At 55.7% G+C, this 25,231-nt stretch overlaps 6 protein-coding genes across 6 annotated transcripts; 4 read left to right on the top strand and 2 right to left on the bottom strand.

Moving 5' to 3' along the window:
• Window positions 1-1,270: 1,270 nt before the first annotated feature.
• Window positions 1,271-6,427, bottom strand: W97_07858 (uncharacterized protein; the record flags this gene model as incomplete). The annotated part of the gene is made up of 3 exons (XM_007785727.1): window positions 1,271-3,089; window positions 3,139-3,259; window positions 3,307-6,427. 3 exons carry the CDS (start codon window positions 6,425-6,427, stop codon window positions 1,271-1,273), a joined length of 5,061 nt encoding a protein of 1,686 aa, XP_007783917.1.
• A 1,436-nt stretch (window positions 6,428-7,863) lies between these two features.
• W97_07857 (uncharacterized protein) lies at window positions 7,864-9,722 on the top strand (the record flags this gene model as incomplete). The annotated part of the gene is made up of 2 exons (XM_007785726.1): window positions 7,864-8,274; window positions 8,358-9,722. The coding sequence occupies 2 exons, from the start codon at window positions 7,864-7,866 to the stop codon at window positions 9,720-9,722; spliced, it is 1,776 nt and encodes a 591-aa protein (XP_007783916.1).
• A 698-nt stretch (window positions 9,723-10,420) lies between these two features.
• W97_07856 (uncharacterized protein) lies at window positions 10,421-13,001 on the bottom strand (the record flags this gene model as incomplete). Its single annotated transcript, XM_007785725.1, has 5 exons — window positions 10,421-11,214; window positions 11,392-11,987; window positions 12,036-12,380; window positions 12,448-12,560; window positions 12,612-13,001. The coding sequence occupies 5 exons, from the start codon at window positions 12,999-13,001 to the stop codon at window positions 10,421-10,423; spliced, it is 2,238 nt and encodes a 745-aa protein (XP_007783915.1).
• A 2,641-nt stretch (window positions 13,002-15,642) lies between these two features.
• On the top strand, window positions 15,643-17,301 carry W97_07855 (uncharacterized protein; the record flags this gene model as incomplete). The annotated part of the gene is made up of 1 exon (XM_007785724.1): window positions 15,643-17,301. The coding sequence occupies one exon, from the start codon at window positions 15,643-15,645 to the stop codon at window positions 17,299-17,301; it is 1,659 nt and encodes a 552-aa protein (XP_007783914.1).
• A 1,898-nt stretch (window positions 17,302-19,199) lies between these two features.
• W97_07854 (uncharacterized protein) lies at window positions 19,200-22,030 on the top strand (the record flags this gene model as incomplete). Its single annotated transcript, XM_007785723.1, has 3 exons — window positions 19,200-19,310; window positions 19,372-19,467; window positions 19,595-22,030. 3 exons carry the CDS (start codon window positions 19,200-19,202, stop codon window positions 22,028-22,030), a joined length of 2,643 nt encoding a protein of 880 aa, XP_007783913.1.
• A 1,140-nt stretch (window positions 22,031-23,170) lies between these two features.
• Window positions 23,171-25,082, top strand: W97_07853 (D-3-phosphoglycerate dehydrogenase; the record flags this gene model as incomplete). Its single annotated transcript, XM_007785722.1, has 3 exons — window positions 23,171-23,528; window positions 23,590-23,718; window positions 23,770-25,082. 3 exons carry the CDS (start codon window positions 23,171-23,173, stop codon window positions 25,080-25,082), a joined length of 1,800 nt encoding a protein of 599 aa, XP_007783912.1.
• Window positions 25,083-25,231: the final 149 nt, after the last annotated feature.

The raw sequence follows: 25,231 nt of genomic DNA, 5'->3' as shown, positions 1-25,231 counted from the left end.
CGATTGTCGAAGACCAAAATCACGTTCGCACAACGATCCAATACTTAAGGGTATAACTAAATAGTATTGGAGGACTCAGCATAGCTGGAGCTATTTAATGAGTAACATTATATAGCTAACAATCTACTTTAATATATAGTTTTATGGTGCACTTAATTTTCTTCGACGCTGCTGCCCCGCGTGCGCGCGGGCTTTCGAAGAAAACTTAGTGCACTACGAAACTGCGTATTCTAGTAAATCATTAGCTACGCAACACCGCTAGTCTTCTTAATTTCTAACTATTAAATAGCTGCAGCTGTGCTGCATCTTTTAAAAGTATTCACTTCTATCCTAAGCGTTGAACCGTTGTGCAAACGTTGTGCAAAGGTGGTTTTGGTTTTTGACAATCGAGGGGGGGGGTGGTTAAAGTTCATTTCCAAACGGCCGCACATTTTGAAACCAGCAGTAAACGTTCTCCCAAGCTGGACGAGCCGACTTACACAGCTCCTACCGCACAGGACAGATACTGCCGCTCGGTATACCCACGGCTCGATCCAAAGAGTCTAGCACAGTATCCCATATAACACGCGCTCCATATCACAAGCCGGAGATTGTTCCTCCTTGTAGCACGTCACACGCCGGGAACCCGTGCCTGAAACATCGTTAGCTTCTGCTTTCGCATACTGCGTAAGAACTCAGAAGCACGACTATAGATAGATCAGGTATATATGCGCGTACTAATCACTGGGTGATCATATGGGGTTGAAACAATTTTTGTTTAAGGCATACTCATCAAGTGAGTGTTTGCGGTTGTGCTCGATGGAGAACTGAGGGGTCGCTTACCTGGTGTCTTCGAGCTGATGATGCCCGTAAAGGGCTCCTCGTTACGATGATAACTGCCATCGAATTCACGAGACAGAGGAGTGCAGACGGTGAGGACAAGCGGGGAGAATTTGAGCTTGGCTGGAAAAAGAGGTTTCCCCATCGCCGAACCAGGATATGACACGTGACCATCTGAGCAGCTTCTTGGGCCAAGAGACATAGTCCAATACCGAGAGACTTCTGCCTCGAGTAGCTGCAAGGGACGATGCTTCCAGGGACGATGGTCCTGCTGACACCAGAGTGCCGGGGTAGGCGAGGTAAAACGGAGGAAGCTGTACAGACTCAAGGGCCTTTTATGGTGAACCCGTCCAAGCTTGAAGTAAGGCTGAGATTCAGTAGTACAATAGTATTGCTACAACCGTCTATACCACATTACAATCGGGTATCTAAGTAATTTACGTCCGCTCGTTCACGCCTCGGGCCCGCCGCCCCTAATACTAGCGGAAGCAGCCCCTCCCCTTGCTCTACCCCTACCGCCACGATGATCGCCTCTCCCGCCGCGCTCGGCACTAGCACGGCCTTTTGCTGGTCCTATAGGCACAGCTTGGCTGGGAGCATTCGCCTTCTCTTGATCTGCATTACCGCCTTCTCCGCCTACACCTCCGCCTCTCCCCCTTCCACCCTTCCCCCTCCCACCTCTCCCACTCTTACCACCCCTTGCAGCCCTCGCCGCCGTCCTAGCCGCCTTCTCCTCCTCCTCCCGCTCCCGTTCCAGCTCCCTCTCCCGCTCCTTCTCCCACCACTCCAGAAACTGCTGCTCCTGCTGTATATCCTGCAGGCTCCTCTTCGCCACCGCATCTTTGACGGCGATCTTCTCCGCCGCTTGCTGCGACAGGATCTCCTGCATCGAGAGCTGCAAGCTCGCTTCGCCGTGGGCGGGGCCGGGGAGCGGGATGTGGCGGATGCTTTTCGGCGGGATTGGGTCTGTGGATTGGGAGATGGAGAAGCCGGGGGTGGATTGAGGGGTTGGTTGTGGTTGAGGCTGAGGGGTGGACTTGGAGGAACGGGGTTTGGCTCTGGTGGATGAGGGGGTCCGAGCTTGTTGTGGGGATGGTGCTGGTCGAGGTGTTGGTGGTTGGACGGGGTTGGCGGGGCTCGAGACGGTGCGGTGAGCTGCTGCAGGTAGCTGAGGGGTGGGTGCGGGTTCTTTCTCTTTGCTCCCTGTGCTGGTAGGATTGGCGACGGTTTGCCGCATGGTGAGGTGAGGGGTCGTTGCGCTTCGGGCCGGCTTCTGGGATGGGGTAGGAGCAGCTGCTGGCGGCTGCTTAGCCGTAAGCACGTCCTGGAGAGCAATCTTCGATCCCGATGAAACAGTCTGCCACGGTGATGATGGCTTGACCTCGGGTGGAGCTCGCTCTACGCCAGTCGGTGTGACAGGGCTTGTCAGCTGCTGAGTCTGCTGAGTCTGTTGCATCTTCTTTCTCTCCTTCTGTGACAACTTGGTGGTGAAAGCTCCCGCCAGTCGGTCGTCTCGCTTGGATTGTGCTGACAGCCCGAGAGCAATGCCAGAAGCATGAGGAGAAGCGGTTTGTGCCATGATGTCCTTCATGTCCAGTTTGGTTGACTGCAGCGGCGCTGCGCCCCATGGCCTAGCGGACGTCTTGTCTTGCGCAGCCGGACTTGGGCCTGCCGTTGGTGTTCGCGGCGCCATCGGTGAGAAGCTTCCGAGAGGATGCCCTTGCGCAGGAGATAGTGGCTTGCCTCTATTGTCATACCATGCGTCTGGCGGAGACCCTATAGCAGGAGCAGGCAGCGATGGAAGCTGGTCAGTTGGAGTAGTGTCCGCTGTGGTGGAGATCGGTTTAATAGTAGCGGGGGATGATGCATCCCCTTCGCCCTCGTCATCCATATCGAACATCAGATCCGCTGCAGAGCTCTTGCCTTTTAGAGTTGGCGACACGATAGGGCTTGACAAACCGAGCCTGGGTTCCTTTGATGATTTCCGGCGACTTTTGGCCTGCATAGGCGAGTTGGCCAGCTCCTCAAGGCTATGCGCTTGAAATGAAGTGGACACGCGAGCATCTGACTCGGCGAACTTGTTGTGAAGCACGATCGAGTCGATCTTGGCTTGCCTTGCTCGGTCTATGCGCTCCGCCAACTCAGGGTACTTCTCAAGCAGAACGGCTTCGGCTCGTCCGCTGCGGACAAAAGGCAGGCAGGCTAGTTGGTTTTCTCGGACCACGACATCGAGCTCATAAAGCAGATCCTCGTCGAGCTCGTCAAGCAGGCTGAAGGTCGTGTTAGCGATGTTTGATACAACAAGGTATGAATACATACCCGTTCTGAAGCACAGCTTCCAGATTGAGACATAAATACTCAAGCCCAGCGTCCTTAAATTCGGTGACTGCACTGGGGGCTATGGCGTTGAGAAGTTGGCATACATTGCGAGCATTCACTACTCGGATCAGCGTATGTCTTCCAGTTCCTAATGGGCAGTTGACTCACCATAGCGACCAATGATCTTCTGGCAAATCTGAGATAGTCGGTCTAGCATCAGTTCGTTCGCGACGCTCATCACATCCATCACCAGGTCGAGAAAAGCATCCAGATCTTCGGCGACAATTTCATCGAAGAGCTCCTCTCCCGTGTCAGCGTAAATGTGACGCAAGACCAGCTGAAAGACATTCGACTCCAAATGCTGAAGGTCTATATCGATCGTGTCTGTGGCCTCTCGTCGCTCATCAAGTCTGTCCGCTAGCCACCGGCCTCCAGCCCTACCCTTGAACAGGCTCTCGAAGAATGGACACCTTTGGCAGATCAAAACGCTGTGCACTTTGATCTCAGCATCAGCGAGTTGCACTGCAACGTCGCCGTCGTCATAGAAGGCGGCCTCTCTGATTGCCAACTCCATATCCACATTAAGTGACGGCGTGACTTCGACCATTTGCCGTGCAGCAGTCTCGAGGTGGCGCATCTGTAATGATGCAGCCAGCTTCATCAGTTCGACGCGAACTTGCCGGTAGCGGAAGGCAAGTTTCGGATGTTGTCGGGTGTAGTGCCAGAAATCGACGATCGTGTCGGTGTACATATACAGCACCAGATTAAACATTGTCAGAACATCAAGCCCTTGAAGTGTAACGACTGTCCTGCCTTCTTTGTTGGTCTCAATGCAGAGGACGTCCGGTATGGCGAAATACTCGTCCCGCCGGTACTCTTCGAGCGCATGGCCCATGACACGACTGCGGCTGGAGAGCATGAACTGATGGATAGGTATTCGTACATCCGATACGGTTGTACAGAGATCGATATCGTAGCCTGAGGCATGGTTATCGTTCACAGGTTGAAGGGTATCTTTCAGCACAGCCTCCAGATCTTTCGAAGCCAGCACTCGCTTTTTCAGGTTTTCCATTGCGGATGGCTTTCGCCAGAATCTAGGCGTCGGCTCGTCATCGTCCGATGCTTCCTCAATAGAAGCTAGTCCGCCAAAAGGCAGCAACGGCAGTAAATCCTTCCAAAGGGTTGGTTCACTAACGGTGATCTGCGTCTTGAGCACATCGCAATCTTTGCGGACGGCGGCGTAAGCGCCGTGCGAGGACGCTCTGACCGCCATCACCCTTGTCAGGCCAGCAATTCTAGAGAACTTGTAGTCCTTGGGCCGGTACTCTCCGGTACCCGCGGCTGTAGCGTCTTTAATCTTCGCTCTTCTGACCCTCCTGTAAACACTGCCTGCCTCGGTACTGAGGATGATGGATCCGTCTTGGTCTACATCGACATCTCTAGCGGCCATGTGCCCTTTCTTCAGCGACCAGATACGTTGGGGCTGGGACAGCGCACCTCGTATCTTGGCTGGGTTAGTCGTAGAGGTCGAGCTGTCCTGCGCAGCCTCAAGACGCTTGCTGACCGCCACGGTAAAGACCTCACCAGAGCTCGAGAGTGCACAGATGGTGTCTCCACCTGATGTAACTTTGCAGATCTGATTCGGAGAAGTGTCGTATTTCGTCGTGAGGAAACTGTTCTTGAGGAAGTAGTTCGTGAAGCCGTCGAGCGGAAACGTGATCCTGGTGTAGCCGTAGTTTGCGAAGACCCAAACCTCATGATTCTCAAGCAAGCATACAGTGGCTCGATCTATTGCGGTAACCGAGACAATAGCGGAAGAAAATAGGGACGCAGCGACTTTGCGCGGTATGTCTTGCACTTCAAGTGACCGTGCATCAGCGTCCATAATGCCAAGTTGGCCTTCATTCTTGCCGAAAGTGTACAGCGAAGTCGATGTATGGGCGACCGAGTGGATCCTAGATGCTGCCACGCCGATAACGATCTCTCTTTTCAGGGGCCCAAATATCTGACGAGGCAGAGTGGAGATCGGATCTTCGTCCCGCAAGCCCGTTCGCGGAAGGCTATAGCCCAGTTGTCCGAAGCCATTATTGCCCCAAGAGAAGGTGTCACCTTGATCCGAGAGCGCCAACGAATGATTCTGGCCGAGTGCAACAGAGACAATCTTCTTACGCGCGAGCGCACCACCTTCGATGCAGACAAACTGGTAGCGGGTGTTTTCATCGCCCGTACCAAGCCGGCCGCCTGGTCCGTGCCCGCACATGTACAGGTTGGATTCCGGATCAGTCGTCAGAACAGCAGTATGGAGCTTCGACATTTGGACGTCCTGAATTATCAACGGAGTGCTCCGGATGATAGACGGTAGTGCCGAGACGGGCTTGGACCGACTCGAAGTCGATAAGTCTGATGAATCCAGGCCGCCAGAACTCTGTTGTCGCAACGCAATATGCTCACGGTAGAACCTCTGCAGGAGGTGATCAGGCCGCCTCAGCGTGATACGCTCAGGATATTGCCGATCATCCTCGTCTCCGAAGCCAAGCGTGACATTCCTGTTGCTGCCGAAGGTGAACACCTCGTCTGCCTGTAGGTCCGTGGAAGGGTGAACAAGCCTCTTGCGCGAGACGCCATCGTCATCGCCACTATCTCCTTGAGCAACGTCGTCTTCAAAGTCACCGGAGGACTCCATGTCCTGGTGGGCGGGTTCAGTTGGCCGTAAAGTCCGATCCTTGATTGTTGTTGCGAACAGATCTAGCGGACCGTTGCCCTCCTTGTCCTTGATCTTGATGAGTCCTCCAGCATGTTGATTGACGGCGCCAGAGCCAAGGCCAGTCGCGTCCTGTACATCTCTATGTAGAATGGAACGTGCGATAGCTATATTACCGAAATAGAAGGCGCGATGTAAAGAAGTCCAACCATTCTCAATATCTTGAGCATACAGGTCAACAAGGGGATGCTCGAGAAGCGCTGCGGCGAAATCTACACTGTTATGCGAACTGGATGATGCAGCATGGTGCAGGATAGTCAGGCCATTACGGTCTCTTGAATTGATGTCCGCACGTGTCAGCGAAGATGTGCTAGCCGGCGCTGGTGGTTGTTTGCGAGCCTTCGGCAGCAGGATTGGTGACGTCCCTAAGGTATCCGGACTGCCTACGATGGATGGTCCTGCGTTTCCGCGTTCGCCACCAAAGGCTCTCTGTGTGCCGTGCCGCGCATTACGCCCCGCCGATTCGAGAAACTGTCGAAAACTTTCGACATCATCTTCGAGGTAATATTGCCAGAGATATCTGCTCATGTGCCGAGAGGAAAGAGGAGAGCTTCCTGTTGCTTCGTCCGGTGCACCTCGCTATGATCACGGTGGATCAAAGCTTGTTTAAAGGCGCTTTGTACGAAGCAAAGGAGGTCTCCGAAGGGGAAGGGAGGTGATGCGGCGTCCGAATAGGCGTCGCGATACGGGTGGCGCTGCTGGTTGCTGTGGCTATCGTGGAGAGACGAGGCGCGGTTGAGGGAGATACGATACTAAGGTTTAGACACGAGGAGCAGGCGGGACGGCGTGAAACGGGACTGAGTCGACTTCGTGGGTATACAGCTGTTAGCTGAACGTGGTGCCAACTGTATTGTTGTACTGTGCGCGCACAACCGATGCCGGTATCGATGACGAAACGTAGCTTCTGGAGGGTTACCGAAGCCTCTGGGTGCAATTTTGAGCGGCTGTTTGCTGAGAAAGATGTGACGGCAGGCTATTGTCAAGTTTGCAATGAAAATTCTGGTAAGTGCTGCCACAGGAACTAGAGGAAGAGCTGATGGGCATTAAAGGCACCTTCTCATAGAGATGGTCCTTTCTCCCGCGCCTCCATCACTCAGGCCATGCCAGCCAATGAGAAGCGATCCCGAGCCCATGCCGATGGAGGAACGTCGAACAGCAGCTCCGCTCATGGGAGATGTGAACAACAATACTAAAAAACTTCCCCTCGCCGTTACAGGTATGCTGCGTCACAAGATGTATGAAGTCCCCCTCAGCCTTGGATACGAGTGGAAGCCGCAGGTGTCGCGATGCTCTAGCGCCCAGCAACCAGCTGCACGAGCAACCAGAAGCTTGGGCGGACAGTTTGGGCCCGGGCTACCAAAACGCAGCCTTTTTTGGAGTGATCGTCACCACGATGCAGCCGCAAGTGCAAGTGCAAGTGCAGTGACGCGGCCCTTGCCTTCGGCGCTTTGTTCCGATCAACACCTGCAGGGCGGCAGGATCAAAGAACATTCGGAGCCTTGAGCTAGAATTCCCTCTTCCCAGCCATTGCTGAGGAATGTTGGAGAAGTTAGCTGTGTTTCAGACCTTCTCGCGCTGGCACTCCACGAGGCAGCTCTTATCTCTGAGCCACTCGCCACCCAATTCCCCAAGCGGCAGCATGGTTGGGGTACCTGGACACCCTCTTCCAAAATGCACTTTCGCTTAGTCCGTGGCGCGCTACCAACCGCCAACGAAGTCTGAGTGGGCTTCATGAGCAATACACGGTAAGATAGGACGACTATGGCGGCCATATGCATGGGGGGGTTGCCCTGCTTTGCTCGTGCATGTAAGACACGCAAGACTCGCAAGACACGTCCTTCCCTTGCTCTGAGCTCTCCTTCCCCAGAATTCTCCACGCTCTCCTGGAATCCTTCGTTGTGTCCAGTGTCGTGTGCTGTTTATCTACCTGGTCAACCCGTGGACCACACGACTGACACTGGACAATGACGCTCGCTTCAACTCTCTTTACAGCCCTCTGGGCTGCATCACTCGTTGTTGCTGACGAGCCCGCCTTCATACAAAACGCCGGGTATCAACAATCGGCATACGGCCAATATCCTGTCCAGACCTTCGTGTCAAATCCCAATGTCACCGCACCAATCTTTAATGTCATCAGCACGCCCGGGGAAGGCGCGTCCAACGGCAGCCACCTGTTTATCTCGCCTCGCGGCACTGCAGTGTCCAATCCTTCTCCGATGATCGTGGATGCCGGTACACTCTCCGTCGTGTGGTCCGCAGAAGAGTATGGGACTGCCTTTGATGTCAAGATACAGCAGTACAATGGCGAGGACTACCTTACGTTCTGGGCGGGGGAGACTTTCCGTCAAGGATACGGACACGGGTACTACTACATGGTAAGAACGCAGTCCACGTGCCGCACTCGACACGCTCCTAACGCGGGGTGTCTTTGCGGTGGGGCTGATCCTGTGTTGCACAGCTGAACTCCTCGTACGACATCGTCTATAACCTCACGGCCGTCAACCTCACCGTGCCCGGCGACATCCACGAGTTCCAGCTTACCCCCAATGGCACGGCCCTCATCACCATCTACGAGCCCCGGGCGTGGGACCTGACCGCATATGGCGTGCAAGGCGGTTGGCTCATGGACTCGCTCTTCCAAGAAATCGACGTCGAGACCAACGACCTGCTCTTCGAATGGCGGGCCTCAGACCACTACAACCTCTCCGAAGCGTACCTGTTACCCGGGACCTATTTCTACGACGGCAAGTCCGCGCAGAGCGCCTTCGACTTCTTCCACATCAACTCCGTCGACAAGGACTCCCTAGGCAACTACCTAATCTCCGCACGGCACACGTACAGCATCAGCTACATCTCCGGCACGACCGGCGAAGTCCTCTGGCAGCTTGGGGGCAAGCGCAACAACTTCACCGACCTCTCCTCCGGCAACGCGACAAACTTCGCCTGGCAGCACGACGCGCGTTGGGCTTCGCCCTCCTCCTCGGAGCAGCCGCGCATAATGACGCTCTTCGACAACGGCGCGGCCGACTTCAACCAGTCCTTCCCCGAATCCCGCGGCCTGCGTCTCGCCATCGACACCGTCAACATGACCGCCGCAGTCGAAGTCTCCTACAACTCCCCGCAGCGCATCAGCTCCGAGTCGCAGGGCAACATGCAGCCGCTGCCCAACGGCAACGTGATGGTCGGCTGGGGCTCCGACCCGGCTTTCACCGAGTTCTCGGCCGAGGGCGAGGCGCTCTGGACCGCGCAGTTCGGCCTCATCGACGGCAAGGCGACCTCCTCGTACCGCGTGTACAAGCAATCCTGGACCGGATCCCCGCGCACCAACCCCTCGATCGCAGCCGGCAACGTGACGGCCTCGAACGGCACGACCACCAACGTCGGCGCCGGCGGGACGTCCAACACGGTCTACGTCTCCTGGAACGGCGCAAGCCGCGTCGCGAGCTGGTCGTTCCTCGCCTCGAACAGCAGCGACAACCTCACCACGCCGGACCAGACGTGGCGCAATGTCAGCAGCAATGGCTTCGAGACGAACGTTACTGTTGCGGGCGCGGCGCGGTATCTGCGGGCCGTGGCACTCGACGCCGATGACGCGTATCTGGGCGCGACTGATATATTCGATCTGCAGGAGCGCCGCAGGAGGCCGGGCTCGCGGGTGAACTGGCAGGAGGAAGAGGAGCAGCAGCCGTCTGAGACGGCGGGGGATGAGGCGAGCGCAACGCAGAGTGAGGCGGCGGCGACGAGTAGTACGGCCGCGGCGGTGAGCTTGGGGGCGCCGATGGGGTTGGTTGTTGGGTTGGTCGGGGCGGTGATGATGTTCTAATTATATGATGAAAACAGGGGTTAGGGCAAAGGGGTGTATATAGATGGCTGGGCATTGCTAATCTGTACGTTGGAGCACGTCGATGTATAATGGCTGCATGGGCTTCAGGGAATAATTAATAGTTTGTAGTCTGATAGTGGTACATGACAGAGTATGAGAGATGTTGAGCTGACCCGGACGAGGGGTCCACTACAGCAATCCACTTGTGTTGGCTCTTGTGTTGCAATTGAAAAGGAAAACTCCTCCGGTTGAGTGATGGAAGCCTGGACGAACAGCAATCAGGAGAGAAGTTCCCGGCTCATACCCCGTTGCCACGAAACCTGCAATGCCAATACCCGGTTTTAGGTCCGTCCTCAATACATTGCGCGACCTTTTTCACGCCCGCTGGACGAAAGCTGCTCGTCCAGAACGATTTTATCGTTTGCCGGTTCATTGTTCCGAGTCCGCCAAATGCAGATTTGCTCTGTTCGTTCGTCATTGCAGCTGCTCGATAGCTCTCACCCTTGATGTTCCAGCGAAAGCAAGGCAGCCGGCTCGAAGACAGACCAAAGTCGTGGCTAGCGCATTTTCAAAGGCAAGACCGATCGAACAATCCTTCTTTCCCCCTTTCCACTTTTCAGCTTTCCAGAATCTGGCAGACATCTCTTTCTTGCTGATATACAGACCGGTAAGTGCAGCCAGTCAGAACACCAGCCTACCTATACCTCTCCCGCAACGACGTTCAAGTACCCCGCCTTCAGCGCAGCGCTCGCGTCCCACGGCGCCGAGCCCATCATAGCCACAGCAGCAGCAGCCTGGCGTGCAGCAGTCGCGACGCGCTCATCCGAGTCGTTTGCATCGACCGACTTACCGTCAAACGGTTCTCCCAGCCCCATACCACTGCTAGTCGGACGCTCACCGACGCCCTCCCTGCCGGCCGCTACATCCGCAAGCTGTTGGAGCATGGTGCTCGAGTTCATACTGGGCGAAGTGATGCCGAGAGTGGACGCTTTTTTCTTGGTGATGTACTCGTGCACGACGCCGTCCCAGCCGGGGAAGCGGCCTGAGGAGCGGTGGTTGAGGAAGTCGTCCAGGTCAGTGAGGCCGCGCTGAGCGCCGTCTTTGGTGTCGGGCTGGGTTAGCAGCTCGCCAAGCGTGAGTGCGCTCAGTGCGGCGATGTGGTGGTCGTAGAGCGGCGAGGCTAGAGGCGACTCGCGTATCAAGCTGATGATACGCAGAGTCTGGCTGAGGCACGACTGTGGCGTCGCGCCGCTGTGAAGTCGGGTGAACATGAGCCGTAGATGACGGTGGACCATGTTCATAAGACTTCGGGAGGAGGCCTCGATGTTTACAAGGGCGGATATCTCGCGGATGCGGTCAAGCTGGCCGGCTGCGTTCTGGACGATGAGGCTGGAGTCTGGGTTCAATGATGACAAGACATCCGCCGAATCTGTCCATGCGGATTTCGATCGGGCTAATAACACTGAGATTGGCTCTGCGACCGAGAGGAGGCCTAAAAGTGCAATGTCAGTGTGGCGACCATATGTCTTCAGGACTATAGAATGAATCTCTTTCGCAAGTGGCCCACTGGGGGCTTGCCACAAATCACTCACACATCTCAAGCGGGGAGCTGAGATATGCTTGATTTCTTGTATATATTGATGAAAAGTGGCCCAGATTGAAAACTTACTTGCTGTAAGGTAGAGCTCATCTCCTAGAATCTTGCGGTCTTCTGCCATGAGAAGGACGGTGTTGTTCGCTACCGTCACCGGCGAGGCGGTGCTTATGGCGTAGAACCTCTGTAAGATATAAACAACCCAGAAGACGCGCCTGGCAAGCGGTCGGGCTGGGTCCGCGTTTGCGCCGAAGAGAGTGTCCCGGTTTTCTACCGCATTGAACCCGCCTTTGTACATCATTGCAACAGCTTTAGAGAGACAGTTCATCTGCATATCCATACTTGCCCCTCGAGTAGCCGCGGGTCCTAGGTTGTCCGAGGCCAAAGCCAGTAGTACGCACGTTTGAACGTACAGCACGTAGGTAGACGTAGACCAACGTCCGGAATCATCATACTTGCATCTCTCCAACGATAGCGATGCATTGATAATGCGCGGCATGAGATCGTGGTCGGCCGGGAAATTTGAAAATGGACTTGAGCGGACTGAGCATTCGACTGCGATGAGGAATAGATCTCGAAGTTGTCTCGATTGGCAATGCGCCAACATAGATCGGAGCAGATTGCTATCATCAGGTAGAAGCCGTATGCTCGAGTGGATCACACGATAGCATCTGATACATCAGCAACAGGATGCAAGTGGAGGATTTCTTACTACTTACTCATCAACCATGCTTTCATCCCACTCAACTGCACCCAGGGTCGTGTCATCGTAATGCATCTGGCGCTGCGGAGGATCTTGCGGCGGTAAGAAATGAGCAGATTCTTGGCGGGTGAAGCCGGTGAGATCGCGTAAATCCTCAGCCGTCGAGAATGAACGCTTTCGCGAGGACATGAACGGAGCGGGAGGGGGTGAGTAGCCAGCTAGTCCAGACAGAGACTGCTCAGACAGGCCATGCATAAACTGCAGATCGGCCTGCTGGCCAGGGTCAAAGCCAGCTTGGGCCTGCTGCTGCCTCTCAATAGCCTCGATTCGAGCGACGCGCTCAGCGAGCTCTTTGATGTACCTAGATCGCATCAGCTGACGACCTCTCTGCATCGCAAAGGAAAGTCGACTACGAATTAGGGACATACCCTTTGCTAGGACCTCGTTTCATGGGTTGTCTGCTGAATTGGCAGACTGCGCCGGTACGTTTGCAGCTTGTGCAAGCTTCTGGTCCATTCTCGCTGGTCGCGTCGCATCGAATCTAGAGTCGTCACCAAAAGGATGCCGAGATGACAATCGAACATTGACATACCTTCTTCCTGCGGCACTCATCGCACGCACGTGACACCTTTGACCGCTTTCGGGCTGAACTAGAGTTCGGATCTGAAAAGTCGTCCTGCTGTCCGTACACTTGTTCCTGCTGCAGCGCCATCACGCTGTGCGCAAGATCCTCAGGCGGTGTGTCATGCTGCTGCACTGGCGTATGCACTTGTTGCTCATGATGGTTTGTAGGCAATCCATGGGCTTGCGGCGGACCGCTGACCATCATCGGTGCTGTTACCCGCTGAAGCTCAGCTACTAGCGACAACTCACTGGGAATATCCTGCTGAGGCGCTTGGTTGCCATTTTGACCGAGATAGATGCCGGCGCCGCTGGACATCTGTCCTTGGGTCGGGGAAGGGTATGATCCTCCCGAAGCCATTTTGAACGCGTCTGGAGGTCTAGAGAGCGTGTCCTTTAATGCCGAGCGCGGCGGAGAATGTGATGTCCCGGACAAGCTGGTAACAGAGATGACGGGAGCGCAAGTGAGATGTGGTGTCGGTTGTTAGCGGAAGTCGAGTTCACTCCTCATTTGCCTTTTCGCGTCGGGCAAGAAGCGCCTTACGCGATTGGTCCTAGCGCACGGCATTGGTGAAGCTGCCATGCTATCAAGCGTTGACAACAGCATCTTATTCTCGTGCATCGTGGTGCCTACAAATTCATTGCTTGTAGACTTTAAAGCAGGGTTCCAGAGTCGCGAGGCTTTGCATGTCGTTGCTGCGGCTGGAAGAATACCTCCTCCGCTGGAAGAATATTTGACCCCGGCCGCGCGCATTCGGAGATACTATTCGGAAGGCACACCTCGCCCGGGCACTTCACACAGCAGGTCACTCGCACTGCTAAGAACACCTCGAGTCTTGAGCAAGACTATCACTAGCTGCTCGGAAGAAGACATCGGCTGTGTATCTCGCCATATAAACGCTGCCTTTTTGCCATATAAAAGCCTCGCGCACGGTCAAAGTTCGTTCATGTAGCGTTAACCATCACACCGACTTCCCAAGGACAACACAGGCACGGTGAGCACCTCTACCAAACATGGGAGATTGCTCAACCCGCCCTAAACGATTACACAAGCTATGGATAGCTTTGCGCATACGGCAGAGTGCTGAAGAGTAACAGATCCTTCAAGGCTGGCTCTTTTCCTGTCGTGCGGTCGTTTGGTCTTTGTTCTGATGCTACTTTCAGAGTCTACTCCTCTGGGTGATCGTCTGTAGGTGTGCATCGCGGTGAACAGATGGACGATTTCTGAGGGATGGGTTCTATGTCAAGCGAAATACTTTTCAATGCGAAGGTGCTTTCTCCAATTTTAGCAGTATTGGAAATACTATTCGCCCTGCCATCAGACTGCAATCTTACTATTTCCCTTCACCAATGGACTCAACATGCGTACGTTATTGCCGCGCAAAAATTAGGTTTCAATGTATCAATGTCAATTTCCCGGCGTCTTCGCCATCGCCGTCCTGGCATCTACAAGAGAGATGGTAGCGCTCACGTAGGTGGTGGCTGCACTCAAACTAGCGAACCGTTAGTTGGAATAAAGAGTCTTCCATCAGGTTGATCGCTTGGGGGATTGGTGAGTTCTGTGCCCCCCGTCTTAGGATCCCGGTTCTGCGAGGGTGACGAAGGCGGTTTATTTCTCATTGGCAGTAAACGACAAGGCGGAGGACGTAGCTTGTCTAGTTGCACGTATCATGAATTGGAGCATTATATACACAAGTCACTTGATCCATTCTAAACTCCAAAGATCTCGCGTCTTCCAGCCAAGACCCAGAAGCCTTGGCTCAGGGATCGCGCAAGCCCTTTGATGGGAGCGGACGCCTGCTTGCTGATCTCCCGCCTTGGCGGCGTCTTTCCGTGATGATTTGCGTCAGGTCCCGTTTGCGAAACGTTGCTGGGTCGAAATTCTCTGCGGAAAATTCGCATTGCCGTAATTACTGACTCTTCATCCGGTGACAGGCAGCCCGTACGGAGCCGGAAATCGTCAGAGGACTGAGTGTCAGCGGCAGGGTTCAAGGCACCGGTGGCGCAGGCCCGGTGTTGCAAGTCTTCAGAGTGGTACATCAACGGTCGCCAACGTGCGGCCGGGAGCTCTGCGAGATGGCAGGATGTTTGGCATCGTATACGGAGCACAATCATCTCCACAGCCCATCATCAAGGGCCCTTGCAGTCGCACACAGGCTGCACTCGATCGTATTCAAGCAGCAGGTGTTTGAGCATGAAACGACTTCGGCAGAGCCGTTGTGCCGCTGCGACAGCCGCAATCGCCCGCTTGTGGCTTCGGCGGCGATCGGGACTACCCCGCTTGTGCGGCTTAGAAGGATTAGTTACGGAGTAAGCGGTTCTCTTACCCACTGCCGAGTTCACCGTCCAGTCACAGCAGGGTACAGCAGTAGCGGCATGGTTACAGGGATGTACTCTTTGCGCAAGCGGCTACTGCTTGCCGGCATAACCTAGAACAACAAAATTACCGCCTGCGTAAAGAAAACCTCGACTACAGTCTGTGCTCTGCCTCCCACTTCTCGAGCGATCCCTCCATCACCACCTCTCCTTCCAGTAACACCAGAAGTCAAAAGGCTATATCCTACAGTGCTGGTCGGCCCTACCAAACCTCGGTCACACGCGACGACGGCCAGCGCCACTTGGTGCACGGCTCGGCCACCTAACTCTTAGTCGCGTTCTGCTTAGGCTTACCCTACCGACGGTCGACGGCCACTTGCATTTACCAGGCGTTGCCATGTGTTCCGACAATTAGATACCCCTCCATTTGCATTTAGATTCTTTGCTTCGTTTCCCCATCGATTCATCGGTCCAGCCGGCGAGAATATCCGTTGCAATTGCGCACTCGAGCAAGGAGCGCCGAGAGACCTTTCCGATACCCTATCGAGCATGCCTGTTATTGATGGAGAAAAGTGGGCATGCGAATCGTGCATAAGAGGGCACCGCGTCAGCGGCTGCACGCATACAGGTGAGGCAGCCCGATGAAAACGCCACTGCTGCTTTTGTCGTTGTAGATCGGACTAACAATGACCCCACCAGATCGCGAGCTCCAACGCATCAACCCTAAGGGTCGTCCGGTGAAGCAGTGTGAGCACTGCCGTGGTGCTCGCCAGTCCAGGTCCCATCATACGAAGTGCGAGTGCGGCGACAAGAAGCCGAAGGGGAGTTCGAAGGGTGAGGCATCTGGTACTCCAGAAGTCGAGGGTGATTCTCATCCTCATGCAGTAGACGATCAGAGTTGCCGCTGTTATAGTGGCTTGCCTTGCATCTGTGGCATGAAGAGAGAGCACCACGATCTGAAGATGCCGACTGGGTTATCGAAAGCCTCCCACCCGATGAAGCATAGACCTCCTCTTACAGCTACGCACTCCGAAGCGAATATGACCGTCTTCGCCAATGGTCACCACAAACCCTATCACAGGCTAAACAATGCGGCTCATACTTCGGGCGTCCCCTATAAGATCCCGCGGGCCCATACGTTGCACGGCCCTAGTTACCATTCTCGAGATCACCTACAACAGACCGACGGCTCAGAGAATGGCGCAGGCCAAGGTCCGAATGCGGACTGTACTCTGCCCAGCAGTAACGACGACAGTCCATTCAGTGGATTTGGTTTCTCAAACCGCTCGGCAGATACGCTGCCCCTAGCGCCGGTCACCAGTGGTATGAGCGGTGACATAGCCTCTTACGATCCGTCACGCTCGAACTATGGGTTCGTACAGGCCCCAACAGCTCCTGGCCTGCACTTTGATGGCTCTAATGAGCCCAACGTCGATGTCGCTTCTGGCTTACCGGTAACACGCCAATGGCCGTGGGTCAATACAGACGTTCCCTCAGCAAGCCAACCTGGGTATGGTGACTCGTCAGCTTCTCCGACAGGTGCTTACTTCGCAACCCACGATGTAGACTGGGCTATTCCCTCCGCTGGCTTTACCGACCCGTCATGGACCGCCTGGGACTTGCCATTAGACCCGGCTAAGTTATCTGGCGGTGAATTACAACTGCTATCTCACAGTGGAGATTCTAATCTTCAAGGTGTTCCGAGCCTTACGGCGTCCTCTTCGGGAGCACAATCCGAGATCGGTGAACCTGGATGCCATCACGATGTGGATCTGTGGCCCCAACAGCAGTCTGTCAACACCGAGGAATTGTCCGCATGGGACGAGAGCTTCCACAGTCTTCCGTTGAACCCGTCTCGTTTCAGCTCTGCATCACTTCATGTTGGCGACCTACGCCACGCTCCAACTTCTGTTCCCGCGAACATTCGTCATTCGCTCAACCTCGATCTCATCCGTCCATCCCACAACGGGTCTTTTGTGAAGCAGCGAGCAAGAGCAGGCACCGCAGAGAGCAAATCTGGCCACGGGAATTCAAGCCACCTGCGGCAGATGCAGCAGTTGCAACAGCCCTCCAAGACAGGATTCGGCTTTGACGGCTATTTTACATCGGAAAACGCCATGTCCTCCGCCTATGCAACGCCACCGATATGCTCTACCTCGATGAGTGAGCCACTGTTTATCCCGGGGTCCAGCTCAGCAAGCATGGATGTGGAGCCATCCGGCGGAGCCGCGGACTGGTCGTCACTGCTACCAAACCAGAATTCCGGCCTTGATAATTCCTCGCTTATCTCACTGCCTGCCTCGCTGCCACCTGAGTGGAATTCCGCCCACTTAAACTGGCTCTAGGTCAGTATTGCAGTGCCGTCAAGGAGTCCTCCTGCTATTAAAAGGGGTCCCCGTTCTTACGTGATGTCATGACTCTCGACCGTGTAGATGTAACGATGGCGCGCAACAAGTTCCTACAGACGCCGGTCTGTTTCTGCTGTCGATGTCTGGTTTTGTGTTCGAATCGTTTGTTCATATCATGTAATTGGATATGCGGCACAGTCCGCGCAGGGTTAGAGCATCATGCATGAACGCAGAGTTGCGTCTCGGATTGTTTATAGTGTGGATAGACAACGGATTTAAGGAGACATGATCGATCGTCTCAAAGTCCACTTATCACCCATACGCCGTTTGCCCTCCACATCGTGTCTCGCTACGTCACAGCGAACAGCGGTGAAGTCCCTTCAAAACATCCGCGCTCCGCTGCGGTTCGTTGTGATCCTAACCACGGTAGTTCCTCAGACCATGATAGCGTTGCCAATCCAGGCCTTCGTCTCCAGCATACCAGAAGCCAGCAACCGTGACACACGTCTTTACTTAATGGCTCTTGTTGCTTGTGACCCGCCCAATGTTCACTACAAAGCGTAGGTGGCACAGCTGGCAGCCACTCTGCCCAGGTATTGCTAGATACTCACGTTGGAAGCTTTGTCGTGGAGGCTACGCTTATCTCTCTTCCGTCGTACTGAGGTTCCATTAAGCCCCGACATGCCCTCGACTGGTGTCTCAAGCATCTCTTATTCCCGAATCGAACAAGTAACTTAACTCCTCAAGCAACGTCCGGGAGGCTACAAACACGTGAGCAGGAGCGCTCTCCGCCTCGCCTCGCTTCTCAGGGCCGGTTGCAAGCCAACAGGTCTGGCGAGCTCTAGGAGCATCACAGCATGGCCTGGCTAGTTAAGTTCAAGCAGCGCTATCGGAAAGACACACCATTTGCTTAATAAGACGGATAAGTAATTTGACTGACACGGCGGGCTCGGCGATCCGATACCTGCTGAGGCTTGGGATGGGATCCTGAGGTGTCAACTGGCGGGTGCGCCCGCATCCTTGCTAGCGCACCGGCCGTGCATCCTAGCCGGCCAGCAGCGCTCATCACCAGGCCGGAGCTTCAACAGATGCGCGCCTTACCTTTGGAGCTCCGTCTGCTCTCTCCGACACTCTTTCAGCCTCCTGCGCTGCTGCGTTGTCCCTCTGCGAGCTGTACGTCTACGCCGTGCACCTCCGCGTCGTCGCTCCCGTTGGCCTTGGCACCCTCGGCTGTTTCAATCAATCAGCCTCACCTTGATCCCCAGCGTCATTCGAAAAGAGTCACACGCCAGCTCCCTCTAAGCCTGACCTTGCCCGCCGCTCAGCCCATCTAATCCACCGCCGCTTCTCAGATGTCCCAGGGCACACTCCGCTCTCCTTGACCCTACCGCTCCAACAACTCTGAGTTCGTGAGGTTCTACTTGATCTACATCGGCGACCCGAAGCTTATCTCCGAACCCTAGGCACCTCAACGTCCCTCGACAATACTAGTACAAACGAACCATGGCTGTTGCCTGAGTCCAACGTCCACATAGGCTTTCATCAAGGAAACAGCCCACCTCTCTTCCAGCAAACAAACCCGCTCGCAACTTTGCTCCGCTCTCGTTCCCTGTAACTATGGAACCGTACGAAACCCTGCATCTCCAGATCTATACCACGCACTAGCCACAACAACCGATCGTTCGAACAGCGTGGCTATAGCCGCTCTACAATATTTACAACTTGCTATCGCAGTTGATTTGGAAACTCCTAGACTGCGACAGCCAGCCATCATGCATCAACTGCCTCGCCCATCGCCGAGGACCGCCTCATCGGCCAGCTCGCCCAGAACCAACCCCTTGAGAACTAACAACCAGCGGGATCGATTCGACCGACTAGAATCTGCTTCGGATACCATGAGCTCGAACGAGAACACAGCGGACGATTACGGTGAAGGTAGCGAGAGTTCAGACGAGAGAAATGCTGCTCTGGCCAAAGAGAACAACAAACTCAATCAGGTGATCAGGGTATGGCGTAATCCTCGCACATTGCTAGCGACGTGTATAGCTGACTCGTTATTTGCTACAGCAATTCCACGTCAAGGCTGCCCTTACTATCACATCTTTGCGGATTTCTCATCCACCGAGCTTCAACAATGAGGGCGCGAGAAGATACAACAAATGGGTATGTATGACATACGTTCCGTCTGGATGTGTTGCATTGGGACCTGTAAAAATTGCTCCGGACTTGTCTCCAGTCGATCGGACATGGTCAGATACTTATTCAAAGAAGCATACTAACACTCTCGCAGTTCAACGTTGTCATAGAAGAGACCGATGCACTCCTAGACGATCTAGCGGAGTGGAGGCAGGCGAACGTCATCGAGGCCCGGACACCTCGCCTTCTCGTAGAAATCTACCTGGACTTAGAGGACCTTGCTCCTAATCAGACCTTGGTTATACTCGACCAAGATGATAAGGCATGGGATGTCAGGGAAGCGCTCAATCAGTCTGCGGACTTCAACCCAAAGCCGACGCGCCTCCCTGAGAAATTAACCCAAGTTGTGCTAGAGCGTTGGTGTATTGAAGTTGGAGACAGGGTCGTTACCGATCCTGAGACGCCTCAGGATCCACTTCCGAACGTTTACAAGAGGGGTGTCGTCTTGTTCAGGTCTCTCTACACCCAATGCTTGCTGCTTCCGGCTTCGAAGTACTATCGAAACATCGCTAAGTTGCCTGCTACTATACCTTCATTAAGGCCGAAATACCGAATATCGAACGGCGAGTTCAAGAGTCCAAGACGGGATACCCTAAACTTAGCTTTGCACCCGACTCAGGAGCCAGTGACGGATTCATACCGATTCAGTCCTTCTAAATCTCCCGTCGGGCCCCTCTGCGTCTCCGTAGATTACCGGATGAACTGCGACTTCAGGGTAGACGACGCTGAATCCTACTTAAGCTCGCAGTTCATGGGCGTTGAGGAGCCGTACTTCAAACCGTCCCTTGCTGCGGGTGCGCGAGCTGTAGAGCACGTACCTGGATCGCTACCAATCGATCGAAGCCATTTGGCTGGTGAGCCGGACCGAAGTCAGGCTTATGGCAGCCTATCAACGTACCACCAGGTTGGTCCTGCGACGGGAACGAGTCCTATTTCTGCTCTTAGAGCTGTAAGGGACATGCCCTCTCAATCGCCCCAGGAATCGCCGCCTCAAAAACTACCACCTAATCACCGTATCGCACAGGGGTCCAAATCGTCGCTGCGGTCCAACGAGGGTGTTCCAGCTTACCAGCGACGTCCTTCTGTCTCCTTCCAGCCTTTCAAAGCAGGCTCGCTCTCATCATCGCCTGCGCCAGCTTTGTACGTGCCGCCCTCGCCTGGAAGCTCTGCGCCAAGGACTTCAGGCCTCTCGGCTCTCCAGCAAGCTCGGAACAGGAACTCCTTGAACGCGCTCCCGCAAACCGCATTGAGAACCCCTTCGATCCCCAATGAGACAGCAATCGTGTCGTCAGCCTCGGGTTCTCCCAAGCCCGCACCAATCAGCCGCTTCAGCAGTAGCTTCGGCAACCGACGTAGTCGGTTTTCCTCCGGCGGTACGAGTAAAACTGAGGAAGACAACACCAGCAGCGGAAAGGCTAGCCTTAACTCATCTGCTCAGCGTGGCTCAGGCACTCTGAACGAGGGAGAGGGCACGAGCTCGGGCTCCGTACACACGGACGAGGGCGACATCTCAGACTTCCTCAAGCAGCTCGAAAGCAACAAAGAGCTCAAAAGCTTCAGTCACAGCGATGTGGCCTCCCGAGATGCCGCGACTAGGCGGACGAACGCGCAACTCTCGAAATTCCGAAGTATCAAAGACTCCAACGCGACGACTGCCCTATCCGACTCGTTATACTCATCCCTAATACTACATCGTTCTTCGAGCTCGTCGAGCCGTCAGCTTTCGAGTGTTCCGGCCATGATTGCCGGAACATCGGTCTCAACGTCGTCCTCTCCCGGGAAGCCCATCTCTCCTCACACACCACATACACCTGCCATTCCTTCCCGCCTGAGCGCCCACAGCGTCCTCGCTGACGACACAGAGCCAACGCGGAGCAGAAGCCGCAGCAGACGAATCATCCCACCGCACCCTGAGGAACAGCTCTCCCGCCCCGGCAGCTCCAGCGACGCCACAACACGCGAAGGCACTACAGCCATCCCCATCCCCACGTCCCCGCACCCGTGGCAGATCAACCGCCGTTCCAGCTCCGTCTCCCAGCAACACCGCGTCCTCGAAGAAGAGCTCGACAGCTTCGGCATGCGCAGCGCCAGCCTACCCAACGACGAGCGGCCGGATCTTAGCCTGAGCGAGCTGCTCCACCTGCACGAGCCCAGCACTACCGCGGCTGGCGCACAAGTCCAATCAGGCGACGGCACCGTCGAGACCGAGTCTTCTGACCGCAGCCGGCCTGAATCTCGCGGTTCGCGGCCTACGTCGGCAGCGGGCTTTGGAGCGCCGGGAGGCGCATCGCTGCCTCTGCGCAGCCGACTCGGTCGCCCGGCGTATGCTAGACGAGGCTCGTCGTCTGCGCAGGGTTCGTCGAGGGAGTTGGGTGCGGCGGGGGGCAGGTCGAGATGGAGTTTCCGCGCCGCTACGGCGGACGATGAGGAGCCGCTGCTGTTCACGATGAGCGAGCTAGAGAACCAGCAGGGGTCGAGGAGGAGTATTGAGGAAGGGAGACGGGGGAGAGGGAGTTCGGGGTGGCGTTAGCGGTCAACTCTGAGGCTAAATTAGGTATCTGGTGAAGGGACTCGTTGCTAAACGGTCAGTCCGGTGAGAAGGTAAGGTCCATACCGCAGCACCATTGAAACGCTTGCCTGTCCATACGTTTTCCTTTTCTGCATCTGCGGCAACTTTCGAGCCTCGTCTGCGGCATCTACAGTGTTTTCTCCGTCGGAGTCTGCTTTTATTCCATTCGTCGCTCGGGGGCGCTTGGTAGTTACTCGGCGTCTGGTAGGGTAGGCGTCGGTCATTTTTATGGATAGATACCAGGCTTGATCGCCGGGGCATTTGAATATACTGTCATTTTTGTTTACGGGCGGCGGTGCGAAGGCGTCGTGGCTTTGCTGCCTCGTTAGTTGCAGGACGGCATCAGATTGTCATGGTTAGAATAAAGATAGGAGTATCAATATGAAGCATATTAAGCATATTCACTGCTCGGGTTTCACGCCTTTAAGTTCTCTCGGAGGGCGGTTGACGAAATGGTAGAAGAGGAGATATGAAGGCAACACGATATCCCAAAAACGAGGGAGCAGTCCCTGGCTTTGCGAACGCCGCAAACCACGCTACCAACTGTTGATCTATCCATGGCAGTCGGACTTCATATGTTCTTGAGCGGTATATGAATTTGTAACGCAGCGCCCTCTCCCGCAAGGCTGATATTTGCCTGGAAACCTCTGATGCTCTTGCACCGAAACTTTGATGCAGGCCAAAGGGTCGTGCGCTGGTCCTTTTTCTTCCCTTTGGTCTAGAGAAGCCAGCGCTTCTAGGCCCAGGGCACAGGCAGTGCCTAGGTGAGCTCGAGCTTGCTGGATATCGGTTGATCGTTTTTTCAGGGTCCGCGATGTGGAGAACGTGGGGGGATCGTGGGGTGCAGGGGCATCAATTTGCCCCGCCGCGGGGATTGCTCCCTTGCTCGATGACAGGAGAGTCAAAGCCGCGACAGCAGCCCATGCAGCGGCCGGCCGCCGCCCAGCTGATTTGCACGCCTTCCCGCCGATAGCGGGCCATGAAACCCGCTAAAGAAAATATCAAGGTCGCGTCATCTCCAGGCTTTCGTGTTTACCTTCTCGACGACTCTCCTCGGAAACCTCTGCCAGACACAAGACACCTCGGTGTCCACAAGTCACGATGCCAGTCAGCAACGGCACCAACGGCGCCATGACTCCAAGGCCAAAAGTCCTGATCCCCGAAAAAGTCTCCCCTGATGGCCTTGCCCTCCTCTCAGCCACGCTCGAAGTCCACGAACGGAAGGGATTGAGCCCCGAGCAACTGCTAGAGATAATACCAGACTACGACGCCCTCATCGTCAGATCCGAGACCAAGGTCAGCGCGCAGCTCCTCAATGCCGCGAAGAGACTGAAAGTCGTCGCTCGAGCCGGCGTAGGTGTGGACAATGTGGATGTGGAGACGGCGACGAAGAATGGCATTGTTGTTGTCAACTCGCCGTCAGGCAACATCAATGCTGCTGCGGAGCATACCATTGCTTGTAGGGATACTGTTATCTCCCTCGTGTAGCGGGACAGTGTCCGGCTGACCTTCTTTCCCAGTGATGATGGCCGTCGCCCGCAACGTAAGCGAAGCGTCCGCAAGCATCAAAGCCGGTAAATGGGAGCGGAGCAGACTAGTAGGCGTAGAGCTGAAAGGCAAGACCTTGGCCATCGTCGGCCTCGGGAAGGGTGGGTACTCCTTCTCCCATTAAAAACAACTCCCGCTGACCACTCTCCCAGTCGGCCTCACCGTCGCCCGCATAGCCGGCGGCCTGGGCATGCACCTCATAGCCTACGACCCGTACGCCAACACCTCCCTCGCAGCCGCCGCCGCCGTGACCCTCCTTCCCGACCTCGCGAGCCTGCTCACCGCCGCCGACTTCTTCACAATCCACACGCCGCTCATCGCCTCGACAAAAGGCATGATCTCCGCCGCCGAGCTCGCGACCATGAAGCCCGCAGCCCGTATCCTCAACGTCGCGCGCGGCGGCATGATCGACGAGACCGCGTTGCTGGACGCGCTGTCCGCCGGCACCATCGCGGGCGCTGGGCTGGACGTCTTCACCTCCGAGCCGCCGGGCCCGGACTCCCCGGCTGCAAGGCTGATCGCGCATCCCAAGGTGGTCGCGACGCCGCATCTGGGCGCCTCGACGGTCGAAGCGCAAGAAAACGTCTCCATCGACGTGTGCGAGCAAGTGCTGAGTATCCTGTCGGGCCAGCTGCCCCGCTCAGCCGTCAACGCGCCCCTAATCCTACCAGAAGAATACCGCACGCTGCAGCCCTTCGTGTCGCTGGTCGAGAAGATGGGCTCGCTCTACACGCAGCACTTCGCCTCGGGCGCGCGGCGGCCGGGCGGGAGCGGCAATTTCCGCACCACCTTCGACCTGACGTACGAGGGCAGCCTCGCCGGTCTGAATACCACGAAGCCGCTCTTCGCGGCGCTGGTCAAGGGCATCCTGGCGCCCATCTCCTCGCTCGACGGGCTGAACGTCAACATCGTCAACGCCGAGCTCGTCGCCAAGGAGCGCGGCATCCTGATCAACGAGAACCGGAGCCGCGAGGACGTCGAGGAGAAGGGCTACACGAGCTTCGTGACCTTGCGTGCGCGGACGAGGCGCACGAGTAGCGTGCCGAGCAGTCAGGAGAGGGGCACGTTGAGTAGGCAGCAGAGCTCGGCGGCCGATGTACGGCAGCAGCAGCAGCAGGAGGACCAGGTGATTCAAGGCTTCGTGTCCGGGAACCTGCCGTACATATCGCGGCTAGGGCGCTTCAGCACCAACATCTCGCCGTCGGGCACGCTGCTGATCTGCCGCAACTTCGACTCGTGCGGGCGCATCGGGTTTGTGGGCAGTAAGCTCGGCAAGGCGGGCGTGAATATCAATCTCATGACTGTGGCGCCGGTCGATGCGCCGGCGGCGGAGGACGGGGCTGAGGCTGAGAGGAGCAGCGAGGCGCTCATGATTCTGGGCGTGGATCGCCCGGTCGAGGACGAGGTTGTTAGGAGTTTGATTGGGGAGGAGGGCGTTTTGGAGGCGAGTGTTGTTACTTTGTGAGGTGCCAGCGTAGCAGGGGCTCGCGATCCACAACCGGATAGACGAGAGGGCTGAGATTTGTTTTCGCTTTTTGGATGGGGTCTGCGGCATACGCGAGGGGGGCATTGAGGTTTCCTTTGCTCCTTTCATTTCAGCTATCTGGGAAGAGG

This window comes from Coniosporium apollinis (assembly GCF_000281105.1).
Source record: "Coniosporium apollinis CBS 100218 chromosome Unknown supercont1.46, whole genome shotgun sequence".
Lineage (NCBI taxonomy): Eukaryota > Fungi > Ascomycota > Dothideomycetes > Coniosporium > Coniosporium apollinis.
This window is presented reverse-complemented; position numbering and strand designations above follow the sequence as displayed.